This window comes from Pristis pectinata, chromosome 1 (assembly GCF_009764475.1).
Source record: "Pristis pectinata isolate sPriPec2 chromosome 1, sPriPec2.1.pri, whole genome shotgun sequence".
In the NCBI taxonomy this organism is placed as follows: domain Eukaryota; kingdom Metazoa; phylum Chordata; class Chondrichthyes; order Rhinopristiformes; family Pristidae; genus Pristis; species Pristis pectinata.
Window position 1 is genome coordinate 25,839,338 of NC_067405.1, and position 20,712 is coordinate 25,860,049.

A 20,712-nucleotide genomic window follows, 5' to 3' on the forward strand; every position below is an offset into this window, starting at 1 on the left:
TTGTTTTGTGAGCTGAGTTTCGATAACAATCTCCTTTTGTCATTCTGCGCCAATTACCGATCCAATTTAGAAAGTTTCTCGGTTCTAGTTCAACTGTAAGAATTGGCCCAAGTTTCTCAAAGGTAAAATACCATGAATGCTGGAATCTGAAATAACATCAGCAAATTGTGCAGAGGATGTGGAGAGTCTGCAGAGAGATATAGATAGGTTAAGTGAGTGGGGCAAGAGTCTGGCAGATGGAGTATAATGTTGGTAAATGCAAGGTCATCCACTTTGGAAGGAAAAATAGAAGATCAGATTATTACTTAAATGGTGAAAGATTTCAGCATGCTGTTGTGCAGAGGTACTTGGGAGTGCTCGTGCATGAATCGCAAAAGGTTGGTTTGTAGGTCCAACAGAATATCAAGAAGGCAAATGGAATGTTGGCCTTCATTGCTGGAGGGATTGAATTTAAGAACAGGGAGGTTATGCTGCAACTGTACAGGGTACTGGTGAGGCCGCACCTGGAGTACTGCATGCAGTTCTGGTCTCCTTACTTGAGGAAAGATATATTGGCCTTGGAGGTGGTGCAGAGGAGGTTCACAAGGTTGATTCCAGAGATGAGGGGGTTAGCCTATGAGGAAAGATTGAGGCGTCTGGGACTATGCATGCTGGAATTCTGATGAATGAGAGGGGATCTTATAGAAACGTATAAAATTATGAAAGGGATAGATAAGGTAGAGGTAGGAAGGTTGTTTCCACTGGTAGGTGAGACAAGAACTCGGGGGCATAGCTTCAAGATTTGGGGAATAGATTTAGGATGGAGATGAGGAGGAACTGCTTTTCCCAGGGAGTAGTGAATCTGTGGAATTTGCTGCCCAGGGAAGCAGTGGAGATTACCTCATTAAAATTAAGACACTGTTAGATAGATTTTTGCATAGTGTGAGAATTAAGGGTTATGGGGAAAAGACAGGTAGGTGGATCTGAGTCCACGGACAGATCAGCCATGATCTTACTGAATGGCGGAGTAGGCTCCTATTTCTTATGTTCTTATGTTCTCTCAGCTCAGTCACCTGTCATCAGGGATCACAGAAGGCTTTTTTATGCAGAGACCTAACTCCAATATAAATATATTTTGGACACACCTTTGGATAGTTATATGAAATGTTATTCCCCACAACTTTACTCATTGCACCAGTTTGCTCGTTTTTATGTATCTGATGAGAACTAAACCTTTCTTACCTCTACAACAATTTATATTATGAGGAAGAAGGGCTAACATGCAACAAAAAGAGCATAACTACAGCAGGAAAATCATCATAAATTTTAACAACAGATAGACTGATGCCATTACTGTGGTTTGATTTAATTTTCCATTATTCTAACAAAGTGTGCTTTTCTGAGCTCCTGCACGTGGAAATTTCTGTTCCTGCTTCAAATACAGTTATTTTCATCAATCATTTTGACACACATCACTGTACAGTCAAGGGGAGTCTCATTATTCATAGAAGATAGCTAACTGAAGTGGTTGTAGGTTCCCGAGAACTGATTTTATATTCCCCATTTAGGTACTAATTTGTGCAGTGTTAACAACGGTGGCTGCTCCCAGCTCTGTCTGCCAGTCTCAGAAACAAGAATAACATGCAAGTGCACTGTGGGCTATCGACTACACAGAGACAAAATGTCATGTGCAGGTAAGTGTTATCATCAATTGAATGAACCAACTCTTGTTCAAGTTGGTGATGTTCAAATATGCTTTTACTTTCTTGTTCTGGTCATGTGAAACCAGCTTTAGAGTGATTCATGTCTGCTTGATGCCATTTTGCTTTGCAATCTGGAATAGACAACCATTCCTAAAACCCAATGGAAAGATAGGTCCAGATTGCCACAAGATGAATGTTTAGTACCTTTTTAATGATCTGTGTGGAGAGCTCGGCTTTAAAGTATGTTGAGTACATGCAGCTGAACATATTTAAAGTAGCAGAACAGACCTGATTCTGGTATTCAGATGGAGATATTTACTTCACTAGAGATTCATTTCTAAACTGCCATATTGTTATTAAAATGGTTTGCTTTAAAATGTCAGAATGAAACACTTTAGATTCTGTTGATTACCTAGCAGTAGATATTTTTGCAGTTGTATTTTTCTCCTTTTATTGGATCTGTACATTCCTATTATGAAAGATGATACTTGTGGTTGGTAACCTGGTCCTTCACTGTTGACCTTTAGACAACTATGTGGAGCTTTCCATTCAATTGCTCTTTCATTTGAGGCAATTGAAATTAATCATTGAAGGTTCTAATAGGCCAGCTTTGTCGTCACTGCAGATGACAGTACATCCTTACTAATATATAAGAATAATCCGAACATTCGTACTTTTGATCTTTGAAAGCATACATTTTATAAATTATCTTGTGATAAACTTTTTGTATTATTAAAATAATCATTCTTTTGTTCCCCCTGACCAAACCCATGATTCAAACCCATGGTAAACATGAAGCTCATTGCATCACACATCATTATATTAGCGGGTTAAAACTGAATAAATGTTGTCATTCAATGCTTTGAATTGTTTCTGCTTGAATGTTGTTTCATATCTGGCGAGGTCTCATCAGAAATGATGCTGAATGCAATATTATCAAAGTAAAAACAGTGAAGCTAATTGCTAAATGGGAGCTTGCTTTCTCATTTACATATTCCAAGAAAATAACGTGAGCAAACGTATTTGTCAGGTTTTGGATCCTTCCTGATGTATTCTGTTCATGAAGAAATCCGAGGAATACCACTTGAACCCAATGATAGATCAGATGCTTTGCTGCCGATATCTGGGATATCGCTCACAGTAGGAATAGACTTTCACGCAGGTTTGTTTCTCTTCCACATTTGTCAGTGTTTAAAGTGTTAATGAATTCTTATTCACTGGACCTAGATTAACATAACAACATTGGACTTAATGACTTTTGTTCATATTAAGTCACAGGTTAGACTATCCTGAAGCAATGATATTTTTGAATAAGTATTCGGTATATCCTTTTGGTTTTGTTTCATTTTCTTTTCTAAATGTAGTCATCTCGTATTTCAACAAATCAAAGCAACACAAAAATAAATCAAGAGCAGTTGGCTGGACAAATGCTTGTTTGAATGTGTTGTATGTGACAAGAGTTGTTAATAAGTAGCTCTTTGATTGATGTATTGACTGAGAATGCCACTAATGTTATTATTCACTGGATGGTTATTTCTCCTTGTTTGAACATGGGGTCAAAATCCTTGACTGACCTGAAAGTAAATTAAACAAGTAAACAATATCTTGAAAGTATTGCTTATCATCTTGTGCATACACTTGTTCTGACATTCATTTAAGTGTGTGCCCTGTTATTTCAACCTGCCTATATATTACCTCTCTATTTGCCTCAGAATTGCCAATAAAAGCATGGCCAGCATTGGTCATGAAACATATCAGTCAGGACTGATTGTACAGAACAACATACGGAACCCAATAAATAACCTTTATACTGGGACTGCCAGAATCTTTGACATTTTGATGGGGAAGTAAGTAGATACACAGTGCCGTAAAGATAGTCAAAGGTACCACACAGACAAAAGTAACTGACAGGCTGCTGATACATCAAGGTTCAGAGTTTATTTGTTTTGAAACATAATATTTTAACAGCAGGTATTGCTGACTTAGTTAGGAAGCATTCCATTTCTATTTTCTCACTTGGACTCCAAAGCAATGAAGAAATCATAATATCAAAGAAAATTACAAAACGAAAGGGCTATTCAGCCCAGGCTGCTCATCCCAATCAATGTCGAATTACCCAGCACAATCCCACCTTCCAAAATTAGGTCCATAGCCCTGTATGTTATAGGTCTTCAAATGAACATCAAAATAATTTATAAATGTGATGAGGGCTTTTCCCTCCAACAAAACATTCATAAATAGTAGTTCAATTATCCTTTTTTTAAGCACTATTTATTTATTTTGTAATTTATTATAATTTTATGTCTTTGCATTGTACTGCTGCCACAAAACAACAAATTTCATGACATATAAGTCAGTGTAATAAACTGATTCTGATTCTCTAGCTGAATAAATCTTGTATCCCCTCAAATCCTTGCAGCAATTATTTTAAATCTTTGCCTTTTGTTTTTTGATCCTTTTGCTTTGGAGAATTTGTTGTTCCTTTTTACTCTGTCTTAGCCCCAATACATTAATTAAGTATCACCTCAGTCACCTTTGTTCCAAAGTGAACAGTGCCAGCTCATCCAATCTTTCCTCGCTGTTACGGTCCTGACAAAATTCTTGTAAATCCCTTCTTCACCCCTTCCATTATGATCATATCTTTCCCATGACGTGGTGACCAGAATTATAAATAGTAGTCACATTGTGGTCTAATGTTGGATCAAATTCTACCATGAAATCCCTCCTATTATATTCTATGCCTTGACTAATCAGGAAAGTATCATTTTTATCTACCTTATCCTGTTGCACTTAAGGATTTGTGATCATATACTCCAAGGACCTTCTGCTTCTCCATTCCACTCAATATCCTCCCATTATTATCAATTCCATTCCCTGGTTTACCTCTAGGTTAAATTTTCAACCCAATTGCCCATTTTACTGATATACTCTGCTGAAGCTCAGCTCCTCACTGTTAATCACAGGGTCAATTTTCATATTGTCTTTAAACTTCCTAATCACACCCCTTACATTTAATTCTACCTTATTAATAGGCACTGCAAAATCAAGGGACCTAGTGAGCCCTGTGGGGCCCCACTGTAAATGACCTACCAGTCACAGAGGTCCCCTCAACCATTATCCTTTGGGGTTGTCAACAGAGCTAAGTATATTGGGCTGAATCAAGTTGACTGGTAATCTCTCAGTTCCACAGGACAGAGCTTGCTGACAACTGTTCAGGCCTCAGTATATTTTACATTCCATCCTTCTGCAATAGTTTTTTTGATGTTCCTGTCTGTGAAAGACAGTTAAAATTTGTTCAAAGGTCCTTGGCTGCTGACAGTCTCTGAACAACTCTCAAGCAAGGACCTCAGATTATGACGTCTGAGGTCAGTTTGCACACTGAGCCCATGCATCTTCATGTGTTTTTTCCCCCATCCCTCTGCACACAAATAAAGTAAATATGGGCAGGAACTGTGGGACAGTAATAGTTTCCTGCTGGAAATTCATTGTGATTGGATAAATAATTTCTAATGATTCTCCAACCAAGAAGATATCTCTCTTTATATATTTGTGGGGGAGGGGGGCATTGTGCATGCAACGAGCATGCAGAATTTGTATCTGAATGCTTTGGCAAGTTTCATTCTCTGTGTGAATGTGGGGGCAGCATATGAAGTCACACGTGTGGCCACAAAATATTTCCAATTACTTCCCCACCAAAACACCATGTACAGGCCCTTTTGGAGGCAGCACTGCAAGGCACGGGGTGATCATGAGCTCTTCTCAACCTGACAGGCTTTGTTCTGATAAGAGTACATCTGTACATTGGATGAAAATATTGTGAGGTGTTATACCTTTGTCTCTGATTACGCATAAAAATGTATAATCGGGGAGAAAGTGTGAACCATCTTCTCCCATTTGCAAGTGTAAAATGAATTGAAATCAATTACAATTGATTCTGGATAAGCAATTAAACTGATAAGATCCTAATTTATCTATGGTAATATATCATTGCATCCAGTCAACAATTTCCCCATATTTCCTCATGAATAGGAGGAGGCTATTCAGTCCATTGAGTCTGTTCCAGGTCTCAGAGCATTCCAATCAGTCCCAATCTCCCACTTACTTTCCATTATTTTCAACTCAAGAAGAGGAATTAGGTGTAGAGCAGCGTTAGCATGCAAATGAATGAGCAGGAAAAGGCTGCCTGGCCCGTTAAGCCTGCTCCACTTTTTAATAAGATCATAGTTAATCTGAATGTAGGCTCAACTCTACATTTCCATCTACCTCCAATGTTCTAGTGTCTATCTACCACTGTCTTCAAGATATACAACAATTCTGTTTTCACTGACCTTTGAAGAAGAGATTTTCAAAGATGTTCAGTCCTCTGAGAGAAAATATTTTGCCTTATCTCTGTTTTAAATGGGTGACTTCCTCTTTTGAAACAATGGTGCCTTGTTTTCCTACGAGGAAATATTCTCTCCACATGTACCCTATAAAGGCTGCGAAGCATCATAAATGTTTTAATTGTTCCCTCTGACTGTTCTAAACTCCAGCAGACACAAGCCTAGCCAGTACAACATTCTGTCATAAGACAACACACCGAGTAAACTTTCTTTGAACTACTTTCAATGAATTAGCATCCTTCCTTAATTAAGGAGTCAAATAATGTACCCAGTGCACTAGATATGGTCTTAGTGTTGCCCTATATAATGAAGCATAATCTCTCTACTTTTTTATTCAATTCCCCTAGAAATAGACAATAATTCTCTGCTGCTTTTCCTATTTAATTGTACTTGCATATGAACCTTTGCTCGGACACGAAGATCCCACTACATCTCAGCTTGAAATCTTCAACCATTTAAGATCCAGAAACTCAAAATAGTCTTTTGGCAAGTTTATTGCTTTTCCTTGTGACCCCATGGGAAGTATAAATACTCCTGCTTAATGTTCATGCCTACTTTTCATTAAAATTAATGGATGCAGGAAAATGTAGTCTCCTCAATGGGTATCAACAGTTGGAAAATTGAAAGGAGAAAGTTGTTCCTGAAAAATGGAATCATCTGGAAGAGAAACAATTCTGTTGAACAGACTGGTGTGTCCAGTTTATTGCAGAGTTTGAAAAATCATTGCAGATTTGGAACCTGGGCCCCCTTAGAAATATAGGATTTACTACTAAAAATCAATGTTTATCATCTTCTCCTTCTATCATCTTGTTGGTTATGTGATATCGTTGTGGTGAAAAGAGTCACTCACATTGCCCATTATTCAGATTAATTAGAAGCATATTTATTTCAATTGATCTTACACTTACAAATGGGAGAAAATGGTTCATGCTTTCTCCCTGATTGTACAGATTATGACTGTTTTGTGCATAATCAGAGACAAAAGTACAACATCTTACAATATTTTTACCCAATGTACAGACATACTCTTATCAACACAAAGCCAATCAGGTTGAGAAGAGTTCATGATCACCCTGTGCCTTGTAGTGTTGCCTCCAACAGGGCCTGTACTGTGGTGATGGAATGTGCTGCCTTGCCATTACTTAGTGCTGCACAGGAGCAGACTGTCTTTCTTCACTTCCACTTTCCTCCCAAGGAAGATTTGCTGGTCTTTGTTATATTTGTGGTAAACATGGGGTCTGCATAATCTCTGAATCCTTCCTTCAGGGGGTACAGGAGAGAGTTTACATTGCCCTGTCTATCTCTATTATCCTACAGACACTAATGACTGCTAATTAACTAAAATACAGTAAGCACATCCTTTCATTGTATTTATTTATTTAAAAAATTGTCTCTCTATGCTGCTCATCCTTTTATGTTTACTATCCATCCTTACACCTGTCCTATTCATTCACTACAATGGCACCTCAATAATGAAGTTGCTGAGATATTGTTCCTGTCAACGAGTTATTCATTTGGAATACTCTGGCATTTTCAAATATCAAAGATTCACCTGGAGTGATTCATGCATATGTCAATATTTTGCATTTCTGATGTGCTTTCTCTCTGGTAACATACTTAGTGACAAGACCTTTTAACCAACTTGGAATTGCATCTGTAGTCACACTTTATAATTTCATTCTCATAACACACCTTGCATTAATAAGTATGATGCACGTAGACACTGAAAACTTAAAATATTCAAATTTTCTCATACTACAGATCTTCCCAGCAGATATTTTAATTGTGACAGCTTGATGGGATTTTTTTTCCTGTTAACGACATGAAAGAACACTTGGATGCTTGGGCACAAAGTTTGAGCATGATGAAGGAATATAGTCAAGTCCAGAGGCCATTTTGCATTCTGCAACTGGTTTAAATTAACTTTTGCTAGTTAGTTAGCAGAAGCACCTTTGTAGTTCAAATGACCTTGGCTGTGAATCCTGATTAAGAAAGCAGAAATTGAATACAGATTCTCTTATTTAATTCTTTTGAACTCTTGGATTAATAGCAGGTGCCTTGAGCACAAAAAGTTCCTGTGCAGAATTTGAATTCATAAATCTTGTTCAGAAATGTAAGTAAATTGCTTAGCTGTGTGATTGGTGTCTAATCAATTTGTCGTGAATGCATTTGCCTCAATGAACTGCGAGAGAAGTTTAACTACAGTGTGAAAGCATTTCAGATGAAGTTTAAATTATTTAATTGGAATAACTATTACTTGTCTTCTTCAAAGTCCCTGTGAAATCTTTCTTTGGTGACAAATCAAATGCACATTTTGGCAAATCCTTATTTAATGAAATGTAATGGAGCTAGTCCTGTGCAATGTACTACTGCAGAAGTATTCACCTTGCATCCCAAATCAGAGATTGTTATGGGTAAAGTGGGGTTCAATCCATGGGGCCATGCCAGTCATGGGGAAAAGAAGCTGTTCCTTTGCAACAGGGAAAACACACTGCATCCAGTAGAGAATTGATGGCTAAATGAAATAAATGGATATGATCTTATAGTCATCACAAAGATATGGGTGCTAAGTGACCAGTCCTGTAAACTAAGTGTTCTGGTGTGATTGACATAGGCAGAAATGAAAAGGTGCTGGAGTAGTTCTGATAATGAAAGTTGAGATCAATATAGACATCAGAGACTAAACTGGCTCACAAGACTAAGATATAGATTCTACTTAGCTGGGAAATGAGCCTCATGATGGTAGCAATGCAGATTATAAATCAAGAAATAACAGAGACTTACAAGTAAAGTATCACCATAATCATGAGTGAATTTCATCTTCATATGGATTGGACAAACCAAATTGCTAAATACTGAGAATGAGTTTGTAGAGTGTATTTGGGATAGTTTTCCAAAACAATAGGGTCAATAGTGTCAAACCAAAGGGCAACAAGCTATTATAAATCTGGTCCTATCTCATGAGGTAGGAATAATTGGTGATCTCATAGTTAAGGATCATATATCAGAAATTTGTGTCTGAAATATAAATTAATTACAAAGGTATAAAGATGGATTTGAAGATCTTAAAAGAATTGGCACAGGAATAATGTGTGCTGTGGTTGTTATGTTACAAAATTCTGGAAAGATCCTCACAGATCAGAAAACTGGTAATGCCATGGAATTGCCAGAGGAGAAAGGAGGGATACAGAAAGCAGGAAGCAATTGGCCATTTAGCCTGATATCTGTCATTGGACAAATGCTGAAATCTATTATTAAGAAAATAGGAGCAGGACAAAGAGAAAATTACAATACAATTAAACAGAGTCAGCATGGTTTGAATATCAGAAAATTGTATTTGACAGATTTATTACAGATCTTTGAGAATGGATAGATAAGTATGAAGCAAGTTACAGGAAGCGAGATCTGGATAAAGATACAGTTAAGTTACGAGAGTGGACATACGTTTGGCAGAGAAAGTGTGATGTGGAGAAATGCATTGCCGGGAAGAAGAAAAAAGCAGAATATTTATTTTTAAATAGAGAGAGACAATAGAATGCTGTGGTATAGAAAGAACTGAATGTCCTCATACATGAAGCACAGAAAGGCACAGCATGTCATTAACAAAGCCAATGCAAGGGTGTTCTATATTGCAAGATGTTTGGAGTAGAAAGGGATGGGAAATCTTGCTATAATTCTACAGGGCATTAGTGAGACTGCACCTGGAGTGCCACATACATTTTTGATTTCCATATTTAAAGAGGATATACTTGAATTAAACACAGTTCAGACAAGATGCAGTAAATGAAATTCAACATCTACTGAACCACCGCACCATAAACTTTTGGAATGAGAAGCATCGACAGAAAGTGCCAAATCAGGCAGAAGCAAAGCAATAGCCAAACAATTCAACCAGCAGTTAAACTGGGCATTGTCTGGGACCCTTAAACAGTCTTAATCTGGAGTATTTCCTAATTCTTTACACCTATTCGGCTGTGTGACAGAAACCATGGAGCACCAAACTGGCAATTCTTTCATCAAACCAAATCAAAATAAATAATATTCTTTTGACAAATATTAACTTTACATGTCAATTGCTGTTTCAAGCATGTGTTAACCACATTTTATCCAACACAGTGGCATAGCAGATAGTGCCACTACCTCACAGTTGCAGATCCAGATTTGATCCTGACCTTTGGTGCTGTCTGTTTGGAGTATTTAAGATAAGATAAGATTTCTTTGTTCGTCACATGTACTTTGATACACACAGTGAAATGCATCTTTTTGCATAGAGTGTTGTGGGGGGTTCTCCCTGTGACCATGTGGATTTCCCCTGAGTGCTCTGGTTTCCTTCCACATCTCAAAGAATTGCTGATTAGTAAGTTAATTGGCCACTGTAAATTACTCTTCATATAGGTGTGTGGTAGAAGAATCAGTGGGGAGTTGATGGGCCTAGCATGTGAAAAAGAATAGGTGACAGGGAAATAATTGGGGAATGGAATTGGTGAGATTGCTCTGAGAGCCAGCATGGAGTCAATGGGCATAATGACCTCCTCCTGTGTTGTAAAGGAACTGTGAGAAAAAAATATGAGTATCCACATCTGTGTATGAACTGTAGATGCTTGTTTGTATCTCTTACTGGATTTGTAGCAGTCTTTGGTGAGCCCATTTTGGGAAAATTATTCTAGTAGGTCAAACATGGCGATCAATTTATTCATTTTGCCACATCTCCTCACTTGCTCATGATCTCCTTTCCTGCCTCTTTATTTTGTTGCTTGAATGAGACTGTTTATCTTTCCACTCATTTCAGTCATTTCATCCTTTAAAAAAAAACTAGTAAGTATACTTCATTTATGTGCAGTTCTTTGAAAGACTGAACCAATCTTTGACTTTATATATAGCCACTTAGTTCAATACATTTTATTAAATATTACTTGCAGCCTGTTAAGGGATGACAACTGCATAATTTTCTGCTATGTGCCTTTTGCTAAGTTCCCACTGTCAGGCCCAATCAGCTGGGAGTTTGTTTTGAATAGTAAGAGTTGTCCAACAAGATATCAATGAACTGGGTAGCTGCTTTGGGGTCTCAAAATTTACTCCAAAGTTGCCTAAAGCTTTGAATCTTGAGTAGCTGTGTCAGCTGAAATTTGAATGAAAAACTTGGAAAAAATGTTTCATTATGATTCCCCACTCCATGTACCAACCCCCTGAAGAAAAATGGAAAGTGATGATGAAGTCTAATGATCTTATCAGTGGTTGAGGAGAAATTCTGAGAAAATGAACAAGATTGTGCTAATTAATTTAATTTGTAATAATTTTTCTGCAGAAGATGTTTGCTCACCATACCAATTCTGAGATCAATATTGATAAATAAATGTACTGTACTGTGAGCTTTTCTGTGTGTGTGTGTAGCTGTGTATCGCTTTCGCTCAACGCAAAGGAGCATGTGTACATTGTGGTAGTCAAAATGAGACTGCTTTACATTAGGTAACCATACGACAGAGTCTCTTAAGATAGTGGCCACCTATCAACCTTAAGGTAACAATTGTCCTTAGCAGCTAGTAGGCATAAACCACACATTGAGAAAAAAATAACTGTACAAACAGATGATCATGTTAATAAATGGTAATCATAGCTATATTCAAGAATTATACACATACAATCATGGGTTTCTTAATATTATAAGATTTTCTCAAAGTTGGCCTTGGAATTGATTTAGTTCCTATACTAGATACTGCCTTAGTGTAGAGTAATATTCTCAAAACTTGTAAAATTAAAGTAAGCCACCGAAGGCATCCACATCCACCTTATTCTCCATGGCATCTGTTTCTTGAAGGGTGATATGAACAAGTGCTTATGTGTCATCTACTAATGATGCTAACTTTCTACCCTTGAATCTTCTGGCTTGGTGACTTCCTTGGAGCAACAAACAACCTTCTGGAGGAACTTTGTGTTTGTGTTTCTCACCATTCTTTGGTAATTTAATCTCTGATGACCCTTAACAAAACCTATATTTATATAGTAAAACATGCCAGGCTGTCAAACATGTAAATGGGGCCCATGTAATCTTAGTCACAATTTTGTACCGAATAGACCCTTGTCACTGGTGGAGTCAACAGGAATGGATCAACTTCCAATCTCAGTGATTTGTTTCCGTTTCTGTGTTGCTTCTACGCACTTTTCACTGTCAAATTTAATATATGCGGTTCCGTGCAATTTTGAGCCATCGGAGCAATAATATCATTGAAAATGTGAGTATTTTGGGACTCTCCTGCATCGCTGCATATGGAAGATATTTGCCAAACAATGTCTGCATTTCTCCTGCTTTCTGTCACCTACAAAGCTTCTCTCGCTGAGAACTTTGTCAAGTCTAACCACCTGTTTCAGTAGTTATTCCTACTGAACTCTATTGCACATTCTACTTGCCCCACAGTCTGTGCAAACAAATTTCCTGTGAGGTCCAATCCACACATCACCATCAAGAATTTCCTTTTCAGTGAAAGAAATTATTCAATGCCTTCATTAGTCCTGCAAATTCATTTATGGTGTTTACATATCAAAACAAAATATCAAAAAAAAAATATTTCCATGCTCCTGCCCTTTGTGTCTTCCATGGCATCTGTGGTGAGTACCTTTCTTATAGCCAAGCCCTGTCCTAGTGTCAGCTTGTAGTTTTGCTACTGATCCTTCCATCAACTTTCCATTTTGATTTGTAACATTGGATTACTTGGTGTCTGTCTCTCTTCTCCAATTCTCTCACCTTTTTGCTTCACTTTTGTATGCTGAAACAATGGCTGAAAAGTAATTCTTGAGTGAAAAGAGAACAAAGTGTCTCTTTGTCATCTGCTCCAAGGAGATCAAGAGATCAAACAGAATATACTAGCCCCAAGCATTCCAATTTAGTCCATGCCCAATGCCCTTTCTCCAGGTGTGGTCTGCTACAATTATTGCAGCTCAATTTTCCTATCATCCTGAACAGCAATACCTTTCCTCTCCCAGTGCTCTATTAGAGTATGTGCACAGTGGGTAATTGCTCTTAGTTAACAGGATGCACTTAGCAGGATTGGGGATTGTGTTGAAATGTGTGTTTAACATTGCAAATATTTTATCAAATAGAACATTATTCACAGTGTTTCCAACAAAATAGCTGGTGTCACTTAAATGTCCAAACCCAGTTATACTAATAATGTGGCTTTCTTCTGCTCATGATTCACAGCATTTCATTCTTTATTCTTTATTCTTTTCTCCTGTGGTCCTTTTGATGTTTTTGGCTTTGAAGAACATACCCAAGCATTCCAGGTAAACAATGAATGCTTTTCGTGTTTTCATCATATTTATCAGGTTTCCACAATGTCCCATTTATGCTGATTCTGCCATCACTTTCTCATCTCCCTTTTCAGTTTTTGTATTTTGTATATTACTGCATATTTATTACAGTATTTCGAAAGCAATTGAGCAGGAACAGTAGTGTAGCAGTTAGCGTAATGCTTTACAGCGCCAGCGACCCGGGTTCAATTCCGGCTGCTGTCTGAAAGGAGTTTGTACGTTCTCCCCATGTCTGCATGGGTTTCCTCCGGGTGCTCCGGTTTCCTCCCACATTCCAAAGACGTACAGGTTGGGAGGTTGTGGGCATGCTATGTTGGCGCTGGAACCGGGCTGCCCCCAGAACGCTCAACACAGAAGATGCATTTCACTGTGTGTTTCGATGTACATGTGACTAATAAAGAAATCTTATCTTACTTCCTACAGTTTTCAGATTGCACGTAATCTGTTTTCATCACCATTTCTATACTGGTGTAGTTATCACTAACTGGACCATCAAGACACACAACTGTTTATTGTGGTTGTCGAATCTATACGGTAGCTTGGTCCAAATAGTGTTTCAGTAGCCAACCATGTGACCAACATTAAATAAACAGTTTCACTTAACAGTTTATGGACATACATGATGTTACAATGGTGATATGTAAGTTGATATTCATAATCCAAAAGTGGTTTTGATACATCTTTCCATTGAAAGGGTATAATGGAAATATACTTTGTCACATGTTTACTAAAATGGTGTATGATGCATGTCTGTTAAAATGGTCTACTTTTTACAGTTATGATGACAACAAAAGATGGCTTTTCTATAGTTATTTTAATCTGGGGAAATATCACATCATTTTTCCCTTCTGTTATTTCTTTGTATGATCTGGTCACTTGTCCTGTGAGTCAAGGCTTCTGCTTTAGCATAACCTCTCTAACCAGCAAGTGCTCCACCAAGCAAAGGAAAATGGGAGGCGATGGAGATCGGGGGCGGTTGAAGGGATGTGGTAGAAACACTTTCACACTCTGCAAATATCTAACTCTTCTGGTAGGAATCAAACATTGCAAGATTACAACATATCCTTTTGCATTCAATATGTAGTTATTGTCAAGAGTAAATTATTGTGCATCTGTTCACTTATATGTCCTCTTAAGCACAAGTAAAATGCAGCCATTAAAGGACTACCACACTTCATGCCAAACTATCATCATCACTACAGAAAAAGACTGACAAGTGAGGCATTGATAACACTAAGCCTTTATTTACTACATGAATGACATGGGGAATTCAAATAACTCATCTTCCATATATAAAAGATTGGAATAGCAACACATAATTATACTCACTCTACTTACCTTCACAGACATACAGAAATGGATTCCATGGCCAGGATATTTTTTATGTTATTTCATTTCTACCCAGACACAGATGACAGCTATATTGTTTCTCTTCTTTAATTTGTTTGGTTTGAGAAACCCTATCATTATAGATGTGCATCACTTTGAATTCCCATGTTACTGATCAGATTTTGCCAATGCAATGTGTTACACACACAGAATTAGAGTCCCTTGGAAGAAAAATAGAAAGTACACAGTGCATATACGTATATAGCAAGCCAATAGAACCACAGTTCTAATCTAAGCAATGAACTATGAAACATCGCCACATGAAAAACTAAAATAGTGAGTGACAGAATGAAGGAACATCCTTGTGACTTATAAAAATGCAAAGCATGTCCGCAATATACAGTATGTAGATGAGAAATAATATTATATCACTGACAACTATTCTTATGTTTGCAGTGGTGGCCAAATAATTACCAGCAGTAATTCTCACTTCCATATCAGTATTTTTGGTATCACCCAATGATCTATCATTAAATCTATTTTGTTTCTCATCCATCCACAGCCCCTCATGGCTAGACTTTGAAAACACTGCATCAATTTCCACTTTTACACAACAAACAAGCCATTCAATCATACTTCCAGCTCTCTTTATACCTCCACTGTCCCTTAAATTTTCATCCAAAAATAAATTTGAAATTAGTTCCAACTAAATTTGACTTCAGCCCCTTCTGCAGACTCTTCCCGAGATAATGACTCCATGATCATCTGAGGGAAATGCTCAATTCTGAACCCAGTGTGATTCTTGATGCTGAGGTGTCCTGCTTCCAGCTCCCTAACCCTACTTCTGTTGCTGAAACCTTCATCTGTACCTGTCTAAAATTGACCATTCTGACATAGCGATGGCTTTCTGTGTTCTGCACCCAATAAATTTGAGATCATCTGAAGCCCCATTGTCCTTGACCAATTTGTACTGTTTGGTATCATCCTATTTATCCATTACTTTTGTGCTAACTTGGTTCCTAAATTGGCTCCCAAATAAACAGCAGCTTGGACCATAAGGCCATAAAACATAGGAGCAGAATTAGGACATTCGGCCCATCAATTCTGCTCCGCCATTTGATTATGGCTGATTTATTTTTCCCTCTCAAGACCATTCTCCTGCCTTCTCCCCATAACCTTTAATGCCCTTACTAATCAATGTCTGCTTTAAATATATCCAATGACTTGGCCTCCACAGCCATCTGTGGAAATGAATTTCACAAATTCACCACCCTCTGGCTAAAAAAATTCCTCTTCATCTCTGTTCTAAGGAGACATCCTTCTATTTCTGAGGCTGTGCCCTCTGGTCCTAGACTCTCCCCTACTGGAAACATCTTCTCCACATTCACTTTACCAAGGCCTTTCAATATTTGGTAGGTTTCAATGAAATCCCCTCTCATCCTTCTAAACTCCAGTTTAATTGTAATATTTCTTGTATTTGTTTTCAAATTCATTGATGACTTTGATTGTCTTTGCATCTGTAAAATCCCCCAGATGTACAGGCCTCCTCTTCATCTTGACATCTTCCATATCATCACTGTGATATTGTGGCTGTGTTTTCACTCACTGAGACCCTGAGCTCTGAAACTTTCTCACTGAATCTCACAATGTTTAACCTCTCTTTCCTCACTTGGACCCTCTTGAAACCTTTGGCTAGGCTTTTAACCATCTACTCAAATATTTATTTCTGTGGGTTATTGCCAAATTTTGTTTGACAACACGTTTATTAAATATCTTCATGTTGTTTTCTTTGATAAAGTTGCTAAATGAATGCAAGCTGTTGTACAACAGAAACATTCAACTGAATGAAAGAGAAATCATGTCTGCGTCCTCAGCCCCTTACTCTACTCCCCATAGACTCACGACTGCGTGGCCAGATTCTGCTCTAACTCCACTTACACATTTGCAGATGATACCACTGGAGTGGTCTGGATCTCAAATAACAATGAGTCTGAGTACAGGAAGGAGACAGAGAACTTAGTAACATGGTGTCATGACAACAACCTTTCCCTCAATGTCAGCAAAACCAAAGAGCTGGTCATTGACTTCAGGAAGTGGGGCAGTACACATACTCCTGTCTACATCAACAGTGCTTAGGTTGAGAGCTGAGAGCTTAAAGTTCCTAGGAGTGAACATCACTGATAGCCTGCCCTGGTCCAACCACGTAGATACCACAACCAAGAAAACTCACCAGTGCCTCTACTTCCTCAGGAGGCTAAAGAAATTTGGCATGTCCCCATCGACCCTCACCAATTTTTATCAATGCACCAAACATCCTATTTGGGTGCATCATGGGTTGGTATGGCAACTGCTCTGCCCATGACTGCAAGAAACTGCAGAGCATTGTGGACACAGTTCAGCAGATCACGGAAACCAGTCTGCCCTCCTTGGACTCTGTCTATACTTCTCGTTGCCTCGGTAAAGCAGCCAACATAATCAAAGCCCCCACCCACCCTGGGCTTTCTCTCTCCTCCCCTCTCCCATCAGGCAGAAGATACAAAAGCCTAAAAGCATGTACTAGCAGGCTCAAGGACAGCTTCTATCCCACCGTTATAAGCTATTGAATGGTTCCCTAGTACGATAAAATGGACTCTTGACCTCACAATCTGCCTCATTATGACCTTGCACCTTATTGTCTACCTGCTCTGCACTTTCTCTGTAGCTGTTACACTTTATTTTGCATTCTGTTATTGTCTTACCTTGTAATACCTCAATGCACTGTGTAATGCATTAATCTGTATGAACGTTATGCAAAATTTTTTCACTATACCTCGGTACTTGTGACAATAATAAACCAATTCCATTTCCAAATAGCCAACACATCCTTTTGTTGTACAGCTTATATATGAATTGAAACAGGAAATGATTCATGTCCTGTTCATCTTGAATCATACCAAGTGCACAGAATCATATAAGATTGCAAGTGAATGGATGCATATGTGATATTCTGTTAATGTGTTCGTGCAGGATGTTAATATTCATAATCCAAAATGGTTTAGTTGCACCTTGCCATTAAAAGAGTATCTGGGAAATATACTTTGTCACATGTCTGTTAAAGTGGTGTACTTTTTAGTGACATTCACAAGGGAAATAATCACAATTAGAATTGACAATTCACAGTTGCCCATCACTGTGGGGTTATTCAGGAGTGAAGTTTGTTATGATGAAGCAATAGTTATTTGGAACCATGGAGCATTTTCATGACGTTTTAACCATATCATCCTCTGAATATAGTTCTGTAATTTGTCAAACAATACTGCAAAGTCAGCAACTTCAGCAGTATTGTATTTTCTATAAAAGGCTTTTTTCCAATAACAACTTTGGTAGTGCTTATCATTTATTGTCATGTTTGTTTCATTATATTTATCATGCTGAATAAACAAACATTAGCTTGCTTTATGTTTTGTTGATTAATCAAGTCAGATATAATGTGTGCTTTGGGCGGTGGTTATCTAATGAGGCCATTCCTGACACCTTTGTCACAGTTACATAATAATCTTCTGAAATTCTGAAATCTAAACAGAAAATGTTGGTCAACCTGAGTCTGTGAATAGGGAAAAAAAACATGTAAATGTTTAATGTTTCAGATGGATGACATTCCATTCGCTCTAAGGGAAGGTCATCAACCCAAAACATCAACTCTTTTCCCCTCTCTACAGATGTGGCATGCAGCAACATTCTCTGTTCTTAGTCAGGAAATGATGTTCTATTTTGTGAGTAACATTAAAGAAAATCACTTCATATTATGGCAAACAGAAGTGATGATTATATTTTTGCTGCTTTGTGATTAATATAGATAAAATCACCAGATTAGTTCAAGAACATTAAACTCTTCTGAGCATATTTGTGACACCAGACAGTATTTTGTGCTGCACAGCATTGGATATTATAAAATTGTTGGATCAATGCAGCAAATTATGTTGTATGGAAAATATGCATGTTTGCTGGATTTACCATAAGTGTTGACAAGTACAATGTTGCTAGCAAACACATGCTCACTAAACATCAGCTACATCATCATTCACCCCAGCTTGAAACATTTTGGTCTGCTATGTGTGGTTAAAGTTGTTGTACTCCATAGTTGTCACTACTTTTGAGAAAGATTTAATATCTGCTCAGCATAATTCCACATTGGTGGGAATAATGTATCAGTATTGTTATGGTAAAGTCTTTCTTTTTCTCTTCTTTTAATAATTTAATCTGATTTTATTCTATTTTTACCATCCTTCAGTTTTATTTTGCAAAGCCTGTCCTCCTATTTTTCCTCAAGTGACATTTCACCAATGAAATTCAATCCATTGCTATTTCAGCAAAGGGATTTATTTCAATCTGATTTGACATGACACTCCTCATACCTATTCACAATATAAATACAATTAAGTTGAGTGCTAAAACTGCAGGGAAGAATCATTGCCAGTTAAGGTGAGATGGATAATTATTCTACCTCAAAAGACAGTGGAACAGATCAATAAATAAATGTGAATGGGAGTTGATAGTTAATTGAGGGTGAGGAACTTATCACTATGGACAAAAAGTAGAGAAGTGGGTTATGCATGACTGTTCTTTCAAAGAACCAGCATGGGCATAGTGGGCCAAATAGTTTCTTTCTGTGCTGTGTTTCTATGGCGCAATATTTGTATCTGCATTTATCTTATGAAAGTTAAACAAACAACGTGAAAGATAGATTATACTTGCTATTAATTTGTTTCCAACTTTGTCCTCATCCAATCTGGAAGAGAACAGCAGGGGTTGTTGTTGCCAGGATGGGTCCTCCTCCATAATTTACTATTCCCACCTGACTATACTTGGTGGCTTAATTTGAGGAGATTTACCAGGATGCTGCCTGGTTTGGAGAGTATGCATTATGAGGAGAGACTAAGGGAGCTAGGGCTTTACTCTTTGGAGAGAAGGAGGATGCGGGGAGACATGATAGAGGTGTACAAAATATTAAGAGGAATAGATAGAGAAGACAGCCAGTGCCTCTTTCCCAGGGCACCAATGCTCAATACAAGAGAGCATGGCTTTAAAGTAATGGGTGGGAAATTCAAGGGAGATATCAGAGGAAGGTTTTTTACCCAGAGAGTGGTTGGGGCATGGAATGCACTGCCTGGGGTAGTGGTGGAGACAGGTACATTGGTCAAATTCAAGAGACTGCCAGATAAGCATATGGAGGAATTTAAGATAGAGGGATATGTGGGAGGAAGGGGTTAGATTGTCTTAGGCGAGGTTTAAACATCGGCACAACATTGTGGGCCGAAGGGCCTGTATTGTGCTGTACTGTTCTATGATTCTATGATTCAAAGCAAACCATAATATTCTCATGTCTATTGTCATAGGTTGTAATTCCCAGCAGACACTATGCAACTCGTAATCCAGCTCAGCACATGTTTTCTTCATAGAATTCCATGTCCTCATCAACCAAAGTCCTTCCTTGACTAGGAAGCTCTAGCCATCTGTGTTTTCTTTAGCAGAACTTTGGTATTGAGATTGTGTTGAGTGTTTGAGAGGAAATAATGATACCTTTTTATATACACAGTTTGATGGTGTTCATTGATGAGTTGGTTGGAGAAAGAAAGACAGAGATAATCTTGCATATCGTGCATCTGTCTTTCTGGCCTCTGTACTGAGAATGAAGCCTAACACAATCACCTAAATATCAATAAAAGCTATCTAGATGCCATAATGGTTGGTGCTAAATACATCAAAGTAAGTGATTTTTCCATCAGTGCTCTGGAGGGATTGTATTTGTGGTTTGTACTGAAGCCGGAAGCTTACTGCTGTTGCATAAAAATTCACCTTGTTTTACCATAGAGGTCAATGCCAACAATATGTGGGTTTATGCAATAATGCTGGCAGCCTCTGTTCTTGCTGCTGGATTGAAGCCAACCCCAGAACCTGCACTTGATGTCAAGGAGTAGAGGCTGGTGTTATGTTTGTTTTTCATCAAGAGACAAACTTCGCATGGGTTTCACATC

The 20,712-nt window shown here is 38.0% G+C and overlaps 1 protein-coding gene across 1 annotated transcript in view; it reads left to right on the top strand.

Annotated features, from left to right (window-relative positions):
• The window catches only part of LOC127583300 (low-density lipoprotein receptor-related protein 1-like), a 1,307,163-nt gene that overhangs the window by 976,303 nt on the left and 310,148 nt on the right, over positions 1-20,712 (top strand). Inside the window, exons 34-35 of the mRNA XM_052039177.1 lie at positions 1,548-1,673; positions 2,713-2,844. Coding sequence (XP_051895137.1) covers positions 1,548-1,673; positions 2,713-2,844 — 258 coding nt within the window. The remainder of the gene's footprint in view (positions 1-1,547; positions 1,674-2,712; positions 2,845-20,712) is intronic.